General features: G+C 52.4%; 1 protein-coding gene across 1 annotated transcript; it reads left to right on the top strand.

Moving 5' to 3' along the window:
- Positions 1–1446: 1446 nt before the first annotated feature.
- On the top strand, positions 1447–14084 carry TMEM45B (transmembrane protein 45B; the record flags this gene model as incomplete). The annotated part of the gene is made up of 11 exons (XM_079545874.1): positions 1447–1630; positions 1919–2131; positions 3095–3279; positions 4172–4317; positions 4799–4912; positions 5621–5663; positions 11873–12077; positions 12318–12530; positions 13031–13215; positions 13599–13744; positions 13961–14084. The coding sequence occupies 11 exons, from the start codon at positions 1447–1449 to the stop codon at positions 14082–14084; spliced, it is 1758 nt and encodes a 585-aa protein (XP_079402000.1).
- Positions 14085–14653: the final 569 nt, after the last annotated feature.

The raw sequence follows: 14653 nt of genomic DNA, 5'->3' as shown, positions 1-14653 counted from the left end.
GCCATGTTGTTCTCTCAGGGGTTTACTGTGCTTTCGGTCATTGCTTGGGCTCTCCTGCACGTACACAGTGTGGCTCATTTCTCACCACAACACACACACATTCAGCCTCCTTTGGCCCAGACCAGGCGCTCCCTTTGTTGCAGGGTACAGGTAGATGCTCTGATTGCAGGTTTGTCTCCTCGAAAGGACCAAAGAGCCCATTGTATTTGCCTGCTGGACTGTGCCAGCAGAGCTGGTAAGCAGCGCCTTGCTTTGATTTTGTCTTTAATTATCCAACGTGCCCACTGTCCATAAATCTCTGCTTCTAAGCCACAAAATAAGGCAGAGCCTTGCAGCACTGCTAAAACCTTCCTGCAAAGCTGCTATCAAATACAGCAGGAAAAAATTACTTTAAGCATGGCATTATCTTCCTAGCATTAAGTTCCCTCCTTTATTTTTGGCATGAAAATGTTGCAGGTATTTGATGAAGGCTCCTGCAGCACCAGCCTGGTGGAGGAGGCATAGTGGCTTGCAGGCAGCTGCATGCATAGGGCAGTGTTTGCAGCAGAAGCAATGTTTGCCCCAAAATATGCCCTCACCATTGCAGTGGGCCGCGTCTGTGCTGTGAGCTGGCTCCTGTTGGTGCAGCTCAGAGCCTTAAGGGACGGAGGAGGGATTGCTCAGCATCACCAGCACAGCCTTTGCTATCAATTAAAATCTCCTAATTGACCAGCTCGACACAGCCGACCTGTACCCGCGCCAAGGCAGGCCCCCAAACATATGCTTGAGCCCACATCAAAGAGCTAATCGTTTCTCCACCTAATTAAACAAACCGGCAAATGGCAAGCAGGAGCCGGCTGGGTTTTAATTGCTGTGATTCTCCTAGGAAACGGGTCCCTCTGCTCCTACAGCCCTGCACTGTGCTGGCACTGAGGGCTGAGCTGAGCTCTGCTGCGAGCTCAGCTGCCTGGTGATGCTCAGGGGGAATGCTGGTGCAGCTGGTTTGGGTTGGGGGCCATTTCTGAAGCTTTGTTTTTCACCAAACCCTTTGGCTTGGTGCGTTTGGGTTGAAGAAATTCCAGGAATTTAAAACGTTTTTGCTGATAGCACAGCACTCCCAGGGCTGTTCAAATCCTTCTGTATGAGCTAAACAACCCGAGTGATGTTTATTTGCAGCAGACCTCCCAGTTCTCCCCATGTGTTGGCCTTCCTGCCCAGCCCCAGCTCTGCAGGGGATGTTTTTGCTCAAGAAGCTAGGGAGAACTCCAAGGTTTAAGCAGGGATGCCAGAGATTGCAGCAAGGACAGGGCCTCTGCTAGACCAGCCTGGGCTCTGGTGCTTCCAGTGCTCCCCAAAAGGTGAAGGGAACAAAGCCTTTGTTTTTCCCCACAGCATCACACAAATGCCAATGTGATTTGTGTAATGGTAGTGTTTTTCTTTGCCTTCTAGTCAGAGGACGTTGTCAGCATGGCAAACTTCAAGGGCCATGCACTTCCAGGCAGTTTCTTCCTGGTCTTTGGGCTCTGGTGGTCTGTGAAATACCCACTGAGGCACCTCAGCCAGAAAGCAAGCAAGAAGTCCCAAAATAATTACTGCTTCCAGCGCATGGATGCCATTGAAGGAGGAGTTAAAATCACCTTTGCTCTAATAGGTAAGAGCTATGTTGAGTTGACAATGCCAACAGCTTCCCATGCTGTAGCAATGACCATTATGGAATCCTCGCTCCAGAGAAACTGGTCCAGATGTGGAAGGATGCATCTCCTTGATGCTCACCTTGTGTTGAGAGATCAAATCTCACATCCCTTCCCAAAGCTGAGCTACCATTAAGGCAGCCAATCCTGACCCTAGTCAGTGGCTGTTGCCTTCAGAAAGCCCCCGAGGCAACCAGCAGCATCAAACCATCTTTGCATATAAGCCACAATCTTGTGTGCCCACGCAGGGATGCTGGCAGAGCAGTTCGTCCCCGATGGGCCCCATTTGTACCTCTACAGCGGGGAGAAACGCGACTGGGTGAAGCTGATGAACTGGCAGCACACCACCATGTACCTCTTCTACGGCCTCTCCGGAGTGGTGGACATCTTCACCTACGTCTGCACCACGGTGCCGCGGGGGCTGGACCGCCTGATGCTGTCCGTGGCCGTGTTTGTGGAAGGTCAGTAGGAGATAAGAGGCGTCTTGTTGGGTGAGTCACAGTGAGAACAAAATTTGGCAGGCTGAGATATCGCCCTGGACATCCCCGAGGACAGGACAGTTCTGATATATTATCAACGGACTGCCTGCTGCAAGATGAGAAATATAGGCATTGATGCATCCTGGCTCTCCTGGTTTGGGGTTTCTGGTGCGACAGCGGGCTGAGTTTCCTTGTTATGATGAATTGCTGGTGGATAGCCCATCTATCTTACATCCACTGAGCTGTTTGCATGCCCCGTGCTCCCCCCAAGGGCCATTAATTGTGCTGCAGGCATTGTCATTCTCATCTGCTTGCATTGCAAGTGGCAAATTGAAGTGACTTATTCTGGCTTCAGCACATCATGAATATCATTATGTCTTCAGACTGTCTTGGATATTGTGAGCCTGGATTTCAGACCTCTCGGCTCACACAGGGCAGGAAGAAGACACTAGGAAATGAAGTTCTTGCTTACATTAGTGAGAAATATCGGTGGTAGGTGGGTGGTTGGACAAGATGATTGCAGAAGTCTTTTCCAACCTTGATGATTCTATGATTCTGATATTTTCTTTTCCCTTATCTCAGTGGTGTTTGAAGCACAGCACAGGCAGCTCAGCAGGTAATGTGTAGCATGCAAGAAAAGGGAATCACAGAATTGTAGAATATCCTGAGTTGGAAGGGACCCACGAAGATCATTGGGTCCAACTCAATGCACCCAGGAAACGTATCTCAGAGGAGACCCAGGTGCTCCCCGTGGCCACGCCACTCATGTGGCATTAAGAAACGATTTCACTTCCACGTCCTCCTAGATTGCTAATTTGATATAAACTAGGGGCTCACTTTTCCCATCGGATAAAGCTCCCTGAGAGCCGGTGGAACGTGATTGACTCTCAGTGGTGGTGGTCAGTATGGTTGATGCTACCCTAAGCATGGTGCTCGTTTTGGCAGGTTGTCTCTTTTATTACCACGTCCTTCACCGCCCCATGCTGGATCAGCACATCCACTCCCTGCTGCTCATCGCCATATTTTTGGGGGCCTGCAGCACCATGCTGGAGGTCTTCCTCAGGGACAACATCGTGCTGGAGATGTTCAGAGCCGGCATCACCATCGTCCAGGGAACGTGGTTCTGGCAGGTGAGGGCTGGCTCCTCCTGCAGAGCAGAGCACTGTGGTGGCAGAGCCACGTGGAGAGGAGAAGGAGCCATACTTCACGTCTCAATCACGCGTCTCTAGAGAGCAATTTTGCAAGTAGATCGTAACCCAGAGTGAAAATTTCCTCATCGCAGGTCATCTCTGATGGCTGCTCTGGCTGAGATGGCTGTTTGTCTTGGCTTATTGCTTCTCTGGGGGGAAAGGCAAGTGCTCACAGTAAGCAAGAGGCGTTCTGCGGTATCTGACAACCAAGTCCTAATTGCTTAATGTGTCTAATGCACCCTGCAGCACTCCCTGTGGCTCAGTAGAAAGATGCAGTCCCCACCAAGCAGTCAAATGGCTGAGTGAAAGCACGGCCACCTGCTCGCTTTGGTGGTGGAGATGCAAAGAGATCAGTTAGAGAGAACTGCTCCCAAAACTCAGCTGCCAGCAACAAATGTGAGCTCTCCTCCTCTGCCTCAGCCCCAGAGCTGCTGTGTTGACTCAGAGCAGCCCTTATCCAGGGATGTGAAACACCAAAGGTGCTGCACAGCTGCCCAGGGTGTGGTGGGGTCCCTGAAGGGGTTTCATAACCATAAGGATGTGGCACTGAGGAATGTGGGCACAGCTGGGGTTGGAGATCTCAGAGGTCTTGTCTGACCTTAATGATTCTATGATTCTATGGTTCTATGATCCTATGACTCTAAATTTGGAGGGCTGGGAGTCTGCAGTGCAGAGAGACAACTAGAAGCTTCAAAGCTCCTGTAGCAGCTTCTCATGCCTCCAGAATATCTTGGAAGGTCAGGAAGCGATAACACCGTTTGCAAACCAGCCCAGGCTCATGTCTCAGAACACTGATTTCCCCCCAAGGTAACAAAGTTCTCATCCCACCCAGGTCGGGATCGTGCTGTTCCAGCCATGGGGAGGTCCCATGTGGGATGAGAGCGACCACAGCAACATCATGTTCCTCACCATGTGCTTCTTCTGGCACTGGGCAGCTGCAGTGGTCATCCTGGCTGTGAACTACATCATTGCTTACAGGTACAGCTGGGGCTTGGGAGGGAGGAGCTGGGCTGAGATGTGAAGCCACAGCTGGATCCACAGCCTGTGCCTGCTGCAGGTTTCAGAGCACAGCAACAAATGTATGCTTTATTTGTTGAATGCACAGAATGCAAAATAGGGGCAGCAAGAGGCACAGGCACTGAGCATGGAGAAGGCAAGAAAGCACGACCCCGAGCTGCTGTGCAAGCTGTGCACTGCTGCTGCTCTGCAGTGGGTGCTGGCTGACACCTGAAAGTCAGCATTTAATTCAATAGAAAAACCAAAGCTTTCCCATCACCACCCAACTCCCGCCCTTTGTCCCCTCCCTCACAAGGACTTTGATGCATTTGACCTTCCTTGGGCTGTTAACAAGAACGCCTGATGTTTAGGACCTCTATAGCAGTTTATCCCCTTCTGTGTGTTCACTTTGCCAAACATTTGGGGTTGGGCTGTCAGTGATGTCTTGCCCTGTGTGTTGCAGCTGCATGCAGCGGTGTGGGAGAGGCAGTGGAGAGCCCTACATCAGCCTGGGGGTCCGGAAGCAGAAGGGTGATATGGGCTCCCAGGCTGCATTCCTGAATGGATCGGATGAAGAGTGAGGAGGATGCAACCTCCTCCTGCAAACTGGAGAAGAATCAGCTTTCCAGAAAGAAAAAATACAAACAAAACCTAACAAAATGTCTGGGGAGATTGGAGAGGGGCTGTCCTTGTGCTGCTTGGAATCCTATTGTCTGATGGTGGTCTCTGCCCTCTGTTGTACCCAGATTCACCAGCTCTGACACAAGCACTGGTTGCAGTGATTTTAGCAACAAAATGAAGCACAGAAATTGACTGTTAAGATAGATCCATAGGGATGGATGGCATCCTTTGGCCCTCCCCCACTGGCCCAATCTGCTATGCTGCAAGGTAGGGAAACTCCATGCTGGGGTCAGGCCCTCCAACACCCCCACACCACAGCATCATCTCAAGGAGGGAGATGGAAGGAGCAATATGAAATTACATCAGATTTGCAACACCACAGCTTCATCGTGCACCACAGGAATTTTATTGCCAAAGCTGTGAACTGAAGACATTTTAAAAACAGATTTCTATTCACTAAAAGTTCTTAAAGAGGGAATAAATATGAAGCAAAAATCCTTTCAGTCTGATAAATTCAGGAGTGTGTAGCAGTGGCTCTCAGACTTGCGGAGCCCCGTGAGATGCATTGCTGAGCACCAGGACCCACCAAACAGCCCTGATTTCCATAAGCAAATCCCCCACAGCTGGGAAAGTGTGATGAAATGGGTGCATGTTGTGTCCCCAGCCCACCTGTGCTGGATAATTCCTGGCAAAAAGGTCACTTCCAGGTAAGAGGAAAGCAGACGCTCGGCCTCCCTGGGTTTCCAGCCTTTGGAGCAGGTTTGTTTCTTGGTGCTCATTTTCAGGAGGCTCAAATGGGCTCAATGCAAAGGGAATTTAGCAGCACAGCAATTCACCTCTGCAGATCTGTCCAATTAATGCCAAGCAGTGAAGTGCCATGAACTGTACCTGGAGGGTACCAGCAGATGCTCATTCTGCTATGGTTGGGGGCAGCTTTCCCCAGAGCACACAGTTCTCCTCTCTGCTGTGACACGAGACCCAGGGACGGCAAGCAGGAGGAGTTCAGAGTCCTTTTCTGACATTAACGATTCTGTGATTCTACGACAGCGCCGTGCAGCCAGCAGCTCCTCACGCACAGAGCGAACCTCGCTGCAGGGCGGCACACCGAGCACTCGGGGGCTCCAGGGGGGCAGCAAGCAAACCTAAGCGGGCAGCCAAAGCAGCTCGGTGCGATGAAAACAGAAAAGCCGACGCCACTCCTTCCAGCCCACGGCCACACGAGGGCAGAGCTGCCAGGAGCTGCGGGCGGAGGCGCCTTGGGCTCCGTTCCCCCCCCCAGAGAGGGGATGCCGATAGAAGCCGACCCCCCCCCCCCAACCTCAGCATCCCCTCGTCCCCACCTCACGCTTTTCCTCTCCGTAGCTGGAATAGCTCTGTCTGCCTCATTAACTCCCGGCCCTACAAACGTCCTCTGGTGCGGCGCTCGTTAATTTGTTTCCCTGCTCGGGAATGTGTTCTTTCCGAGGTATGAAGGTCAGCAAAGGAGGAGAGAGGCAGGCTGTGACCGTACAGAAAACACAGGAGGAGCGTGGTTTGGGAGGAGAATTAACAACTTGTGTTTTAGCTGAAAAACGTTTGTAAATAGCTGAGGTACCCAAAGAATTGTTCTGGGTGCTCGGAGCACAATAAGAGCTCCAGAGATGGTTTATTATACATCAGGCACAACCAAAAGCCATCCTCACATTTATTTCTTGCGTGGCAGACATTCCAGAGCAGTTCTAAATGATATATATTGCTTTTAACACAGCCTTGCTTTCGTTCAATAGGATCCTGTATAGCATATGGAGCCGTACAAATTGAATTATCCATTAGCATCTTGAAACTTGGTGCTGGGCCCAATGTTGGTGCAGCTGGAGGGGGGGCCTTTGGAGGGCTGTATTGCCTGGGGTTGGTTTGGGACAGTTTGGTTTTTGCTGTGCTCCTGGATGGCACTGGTTGGGGCGCAGGGATGCTGATGTTCCCACAGCTGGAAATCTGCTCGTTCAAGGCAGGAAAGAGCTGCAGGTCCTCCATCTAGCCCCGTTTCTTCAGCATGCCAGGAGAACACAGAACATCACCCCAGAGCACCAAGTATCCCACACCTTGCCATCCTCCTATCCACCAGCCTCATCCCGTGCTCTTCACCAGAGGTAGGATCTACCACTGCCACTCTCTGTGGCTGCATTTATGTAAAGCTGAAGGGATGCAGCACAAGCCCAGCCTATGCTTCTACCACCTGCTTCACCTCCCCTGTTGCCTGTTTATGAAAGCCTGTCTTAGCATTCGTCATAATAATAATAATACTTTGCACTTCCCTAACAACCATCCATCTGCAGAGCCCGAGCTGCTGGCAAACCTTTAATTAGATCGTGCCTCCCACCACCCCCAGGAAGCAGGCAAACATTATCACATTTTTTCATTAGCACTGAGGCCGGTGATGAACCTTCAGGGAGAGGATGTTGCAGTTACAGCCAAGAAAAGAAGAAATAATTAAAAATGAAATGGAGTTCCGTTTGCTGTTTAGCTTGAAAACATCAGGGCTGGAGCTCAGGGAGGGCAGGAGTTGCTGGGACCATCCCATAATACTCCCCTGTGCCCCAGCAGTCTGCAGCTGGGGGCTGTAGGTGCAGCTCACTGAGCTCAGCCCCTCAGGCAGTGATTTCAGCACACAGTGTGGCTGATCCTCCAAGAGTTTGGGGGCTGCTGGCATTTATCCCACCTTACCGTCAGCACTTACCCTCACTTTCCATTGCAGGGGTTGTTTCAGTGGCTAGATCCCCTTTTCCCCAAGCATTTCATACCCCAGCTCTCCCCAAGGACTCTCACAAACAGGCTGGTAAGCACTTGATTACTGTTTGCCCTTTCTATGAGACCTTTCTCTGCTTGCTGTGCTCCTGCTGGCTCTTTAAGCTCTCTTCCAAAAGGCACCTTCAGCTCCCAGCAGCTGTGCCTTGTTTTCTCCCCTCTCCCTCCAGCTCTGACCTCCCACTGCTGGAAGTGTTTTGTTCCTTCTGCTTGCCACCAGCTTTGAGGTTAGCTGGTTTTTGGGGGGATGTTGCTTTGTAGGGCTGGGTGAGGAAAGGAAGGAAGAAAACAAAGGCAGAAAGGGGAGCTGAGTTACACAGAGGCTGCTGAAGGTGCTGCTGCTCTCTGCCAGAAACCTGGGTCTGTAAGGAGAGCTGCTATGGGGGCTTAGGGAGAGCACTTGTACCCTGCAAGGTGCTGCAGCCCTGGTTTGGTGATGCTGCACGTTCTGGCATCCCCTCTAAGCTGAAGGCTCCTGTTGCAGCACGCTCAGCTCCCTTTCTGCCCATGCAGAATGATGAGCAGCACCTGTGGGTGAAAGCACTGTGCTCCTGTCCCCATGTGCATTTCCCCTCCCTGCCAGCACTGAGCTTCCTCCCGCTGGATGGAGCTTTGCACGCTCTGCAGCTGCCTGCAGGAAGGCTGGAGGCCTGCACTGCATGGCAGCACGCCAGCAGCTGCCTGTTTTTCCTCCTTCCTCCTTCTTGCTATTGCTGATATGGAGATAAGTTGTGTAAAAGGGCTCCTGGCTATGGCTCAGTGGCCTTTATGGCTGTGCAGGAGAGCAACCCTGGGGGAGGCTGCTTGTGTTGTTTCCCCTCCTGCTATTCCAGCCTTAGGGCTTCCCTTGGGTGCTGGCTTATGTGTGCAGCTCTTGACAGGGCTGAGCACTGGGCACAGCTTATCCTGCAGCCCGGATGGGGGATTCTGGGGATGCGTGGGACCCTATGATGTGCACCCACATGTGTTGCTATCCAGAGAAATATTGGGTTGCAACTGCACCGAGTGCTTTTTGTTGCCTACATCTGCTCCTTGGGCAGGGCTCATTGCCTTTGCACCAGGAACTCAGTGATTTGAAAGGAGATGGGGATGCTGTGGGGTCACAGTGTCTGTTTACCTCGAGGCACTTCATTCATTGCTCATCTGTGCAGCTGGTGAGGTGAGAAGGCTGGATATGCAGGGATTACTTTGCATGTTGGTATGGTTTGTGTCTGCAAATGCTTAACACTGGGCAGCACTGAGTCAGACAAGAAAAAGGACAAAAACCAGGCTGCTGTGTGCTGCAGAGTCTGCTTTGGGGCCAATTCTTCTCTCCCCCTCTTGGTTGCTGTGGGCTGGAGATGGAACTCACAAGGGCTCCGCTTTGATTTGGAAACCCTGACCCCAAACTCCTGCTCACAGGCACCTTTCATATGGCATAATCTCTGTACAACCCCATGCAGAGATTACTGTGCTCAGATCAAGGAACTCTGAGCCCTTCCAGCAGAACCTGGCCTCGTTGCTGCCACCTCTTCATTGGCTCTTTCCCCAGCCATCCAGAAAATAACATCATAACTGAATACACATGGTCACCACGGGAAGGGGAATCGGCTGCTCTTCCCAATTTAGTGGCAAACTGTGGGATGCTCCTTGCTTCTGGCAGATCCAGGTGTCCCCTATTGTGAAACCACGGCTGAGTCAGTGCTGCAAGCTGGCCTGCGGGGAGCCCAGCTCCAAACATCCTGTCCGAGGGCCACCTCCCTGCCTCACCTCTGCCTTTATCTGCCCCTTCTGAGTAACAACGCGTCTGGCGAGGGAGAAGGACAAGCAGAAGCTGCAGGTAAATTCTTCTCTTTGCCCATAAAGGGAGGCCGAGCTGCCGTGTTTGGCATGGATGCGGCTCCTGGACCTTGGGAAGGGCCGTGGGGAGCCCAACTCTGTGATGTTTTTTTTCGTGTGATGGTGGCTGCTGGAAAGCTGTTGGGGTGGTGTTGGTACAGGCAACCTCCTGCTGCTCTGCAGTGTTAAGGCTTGTCTGGGGAGCTCTCAGGTTCTGGGGTCGTGGGGGAGGATTTGCAGGAGGAGAAGAGAGAGGTGGGGATTTCTGCTCAAGAGAGAAGTGCCCACATAGCAGAGATAGAGGAGGAACTGCAGAGAGGGGTATGTGGGGAAGGCTCTCCGGAGCCCATCGTTCAGCACGGAGGATGCTGGATGCTGTCCTGGATGCTGCCCCTCACACCCGTGGGTATTCACACATCCATCTCTGCCTGGGGCCAAAACCACCCATGGTGCTGCTTTGCTGCTGTGTGATGGAGTTCGAGGGGACAGCCTGGCAGCTGGGCAGAGCTGCAGTCCAGCCCACACCAGGCAGTCAGCACACTGTGCCATAAGGAGAGCGGGCAGCTCCCATATGGCTGCTGCAGGAGGGCACTGCAGCCTGCAGGGAGAGAAAGACAGCACAGGTAACAACTCCTGACTGCAGCCATGTTTCACGTCCTCTGACAGGCACAGTTGCTTGCAGGAAAAATAAATAACCCAGCACTGCACTCGGGGGCTGCGACTCGCCTGGAGCCTGACCAGCTTGTGTGGGAGCGTTTGGGTGCTGGGCTGGGTTTGTCCTTACTGGGACGTGCTGCACCTCAAATGTGTGAGCTGTGAGAGTGGTTTGTTGCTTGGAAACGTGTCTGGTTTCTCTAAGAAATAGTGGCTGTTCCTTAAAATAAGTTTTTGTTGTTGATTTTTTTTTTCCTTTCTCTGAGAGAGATGAATTCAAGCGTCTGCTTGACCAAAGGGTTGGGATGGGGAATCTCTCCTACTTGAAAGATAAACCTCTGGTTGTTGTTTGGAAGCCTGGGTGCTGCTCTCCTCTTCTCCTCCATGGAAAGCTAACGCTGTGGCTGTGTCCTAATCCAGGTGCAGTCCTGACTCCAGCTTCAGGCTGCTGTCATTGCAGTTAGCATCCCTGTAGGACAATGGTAACATTTGGTTATATATCATGCAATTGTGCATCGCTTAAATGTGATTTAAGAGCATTTGTTTTTAGTCACTTCAGCACGTGGCTGCGTGTGCAAGGAAGATAAGTGCCCTGGATGGGTGTCCAGGCTATAATCAGCAGAGACACAGCCCCTCCTGGGGCACGATCCACCTCACCCTGCAGCTGAGGTACAGCAGAGGACCTGAACCAACTGCTGGGATGGGGCAGCTCTCATCAACCCTAAGGGCTGTTGAGTCATTTCCCTGCCATGAGGAAACCTTAGCATGGCACAAAGAGTCCCAAGCCTTCCCCAGATCACCCATCCTGGGTGATGGATGCTGATGCTCTGGAATCCACAAGCTGCCCCAGCACTGCAGCTCCAGCCTGGCCAGGGATGTCTTGCAGAGCTCTCCCACACCCGAGGCACTCGCCATGCCACATCCTACCCTTATTTCACAGTGCTAATTACTTTCTCGTGTGGGAGGACTTGGAGAACGTGCTGGAGTTGTTCATCCAGCCTCTGCCATTTCCTTTGGTATTTATAAACACGGCGAGGATGTATTTGTGATGCAAGGGGCCCCCTGATGCAAGTTGGTGTGGCAGCTTTTCTACAGATGAGTAATGCTTTCTTCCACACAAAGCCCAGAGGTGGAGAAGGAGCAGAAAGGCTGCGAGGAGGGCAGGAGTGAGGGCTCCTCGGGTGGTAGATGTATAGAGTGTGGAGAGATGCCTTGCTCACATTCAGCACAGAGGCTGTGTGGAATACACATGAGGCTCTTCTGGGCTCACGTTGTCACGGCTCGCTGTGAGGCTTTGGCTGATGGGAGCTGCTGGGCACTCCAGCTGGATTCACACTCAGCAATTATCTGGTTGGGAAGGAGCTGATATTCCGAGGAAATAATTGCCATGCTGCTTTTTATGAGCAGAAGCATTGTTACGGGACCTCAAAGCATGGAGCTGCCACGTCTTCTTGAGTGTTAACATCATTTTTTTTTGTCACGAGGAAGTTGAGGTGACTGAAACACAGATACAGAGTGATGTATGCCATCACAGAGTACACGTGATGGCAGCTTCTCCTTTAGGCACCGTGTCTCTGCATTCCCTGTTGCAGTGGATGGTGCAGCTCCCCAGGAGGCTGAGCAAGCTCTGGGATTAACCTGAGCCTGTTTGTCCCTACAGACACCAGGAGTGATCCCAATGCCGACGAGTTTCCTTGGCAGCGCCCTCCGAGGCACCTTCTTCCTCATCTTTGGTCTCTGGTGGTCGGTGCGATACCCCCTGAAGTATCTCAGAAGGAAAACAAATGCTGAGAACCAGCCAAGCTATGGGCTCCGGCGCGTGGAAGTCTTTGAAGGGGCAGTCAAAGCTTTCTTTGCCCTGGCAGGTAAGGGCTGAGGAGTCCCTGTCCCATCACCTACTGCCAGCTCACTGAGGGCTGTCACGGTGGCACACAGCTGTTGCTGTGTGGGAGGACTTGGGGACAAGCTATGGCTTGGTCTGCTACCATCAGTATCAATATTGCTGGGCGGATATCACTATGAATTCCCCATCTCGAAGAAACATTTCCAAGTTTGCCCTTTCCTCCATGTAAAAGGAAAACGTGACCTTTCTGCCCTCTTCCTAGGGATCCTGGTGGAGCAGTTTGTCCCCTCTGGTCCCCACCTGATGCTGTACAGCCCCAAGACGCACAGCTGGACGGACCTCACGCATTGGCACTACACCACCATGTACCTCTTCTTCCTCCTCTCTGGCATCGTGGATGTGGTCTCACACTCACCACTCAAACTGCCATTGGGTTTAGATCGGCTCTCGCTGTCTGTGGCTCTGTTCATGGAAGGTGAATGGGGGGCTGGAGGGAGGGCTGGGGTGTCACCAGCATGCATCAACCAAAAACCCCCAGGCTGTATTTTGGTGTGGTGTGCTCCATGTGCACAGGGGTTTGGAGTTCTCCTGGTGAGAACTTCTTGCTCTCTCCAGCATCACAAAAATGCATTGACTCTTCTAACACAAAGAGACAAACCCTGATGCAAAGCTCTGTGATGCCTTATGAACTGCAGTTGCCCATTTCTGGGCTCCTTCCTGGCTGGGACACAGGGATGCCTGTGGCTCTAGCAGTGCCCCTAAGCTATGGCTTGGTGGTCCCCAAAGCTGGGAGCTGCACAGTCCCTGCAGAACAAGGTGATAGCAGTTGGCTGTTTGCTGCTTCACCCTTCCCATCAGGCAGATCTTAGCGAGACCTACAGCATGGCCATAATATTCAGATTTTTTTTTTAATATTTAAAAGGCAGGAACAAATCCCAGAGCATCCTTTCCTAATGAAGTGTTGATTTTTGTCAGGTTTGCTCTTCTGCTTCCATAACTTTGGTGATGCTGCACTGGACCAGCACCTCCACTCCCTGTTGTCCTTCGCTATTTTTGTTGGAGCCCTCTGTGTCCTTCTGGAGGTGTTCCTCAGAGATCACATCATCCTGGAGTGCCTCAGGACCAGCACATTCCTTCTGCAGGGCTCCTGGCTCTGGCAGGTCAGTGGGAACCCAGCGCTCCCCCCCGAGCTGTGGGCTTTGCCCCAGGAAGGAGTAGGGATGCTGTGATCATAAGGGTGGGAAACCACACTCACGATTTTCCATTCTTATTATGAGTAATGTTCCAAGTAATGTTTGGATCCCTTTCCCCAAGATGAGCATCCCATGTCCATGACAGTTTGGCTGATGAGAGCACTGAGGCAGTGCTGGGTGTTACAGGGATTATTTTGTCTCCATCTCATGGCAAGCTGCAGCAGCAAAGGGATCAAAAGAGGAGGAAAAGCAATGAGCAATCATAGAACGGCTTAGGTTGGAAGGGACCTTTCAGATCATCAATATAGTAAAGCCTGATGCTTCTGGCTAACACCTCTGTCTGTGAGCAGATCGGGTTTGTGCTGTCCCCTCCCTGGGGAGGACCGGGCTGGGACCAGACTGACAGCAGCAATTTCTCATTCCTCACCATGTGCTTCTGCTGGCACTACGCAGGAGCCCTCATCGCCCTGGCAGCCAACGCGGCCGTGTCACGCTGGTATGTGAGCAGCTCCAAACCAAAGCCTCTCTGGGAAGCCCAACGTTGTGTTACGAGTGATGAAAATCGTGTGCCTGCGTGGAGCAGGGGGGCTGCTGGAAAGGGAGGGGGAAGGCTGGGTATCAGGGTGCTCAGCATCCTTGCTGATGGGTTGGGGTGAGCAAACAGCTCTGCTGCCTGCATCCTGCTGAGCCGTGTTCCTGTCCCTCCCCACAGCTGCAACGAGTCCTGCCAGCTGCGATTCGGGGACATCGACGTCGAGTTGGACTGCGGCCTGTGCGTCCGCAAGAAGGGCTCTGGTGGGGCACTGCTCCCCGAGGGCGGCCCTGAGGAGAAGTGAGGCTGCAGTGGGCAGTGGCGGCTCCTCCTGCTGCTCTGGGGCTCTTGAGATGAACTTTGGAGTTCTGTTTGGTTAAACTGGAAGCAGCGGAAGCGGGAGGTTGAGCCCCAAAGCTGAGCTGCTCCTGCGTGCTCCCGGCCCCCTCTGACAGCGAGGAGTTTGCCATTTTCTCAGGACTGGTTTGCTGGCAGGTGATGTGGCTGGTTGGGCTTTCTCTGAACCCAGCAGGAGGGATGCAAACTGCCCCCCTGAAGCAGCTCCTGGTGCCTGCTGCTCGCTGTGCCGCTAGCAGAGGGGTTTTGTACAAAGCTTTGCATGCAGAGTGTACACTGTACACTGTCCCAAATAAAGTGCTATAATAAACCTCTTTATGGATCTCCTCACTGTGCCTTGAGGTTGGAAGCACTGCAAGGCAATGTCTGGCTGCTGGGCTGTTTGGGAGTGAATGGAGAACTGGTTGGGGCTGCTGGAGAGCAGGGGCACACAGCTGCAGCCCTGCGGGTTTAGATCAGAAGTGAGAAGCAGTTTTGGAGCAGGCAAGTGGAGCACAAGGATGTGGCATGCCCAGG

This window comes from Tetrao urogallus, assembly GCF_951394365.1.
Source record: "Tetrao urogallus genome assembly, chromosome: 22".
NCBI lineage: Eukaryota > Metazoa > Chordata > Aves > Galliformes > Phasianidae > Tetrao > Tetrao urogallus.
The sequence above is the reverse complement of the archived record's forward strand: the minus strand, read 5'-3'. Positions and strand labels throughout refer to the sequence as shown.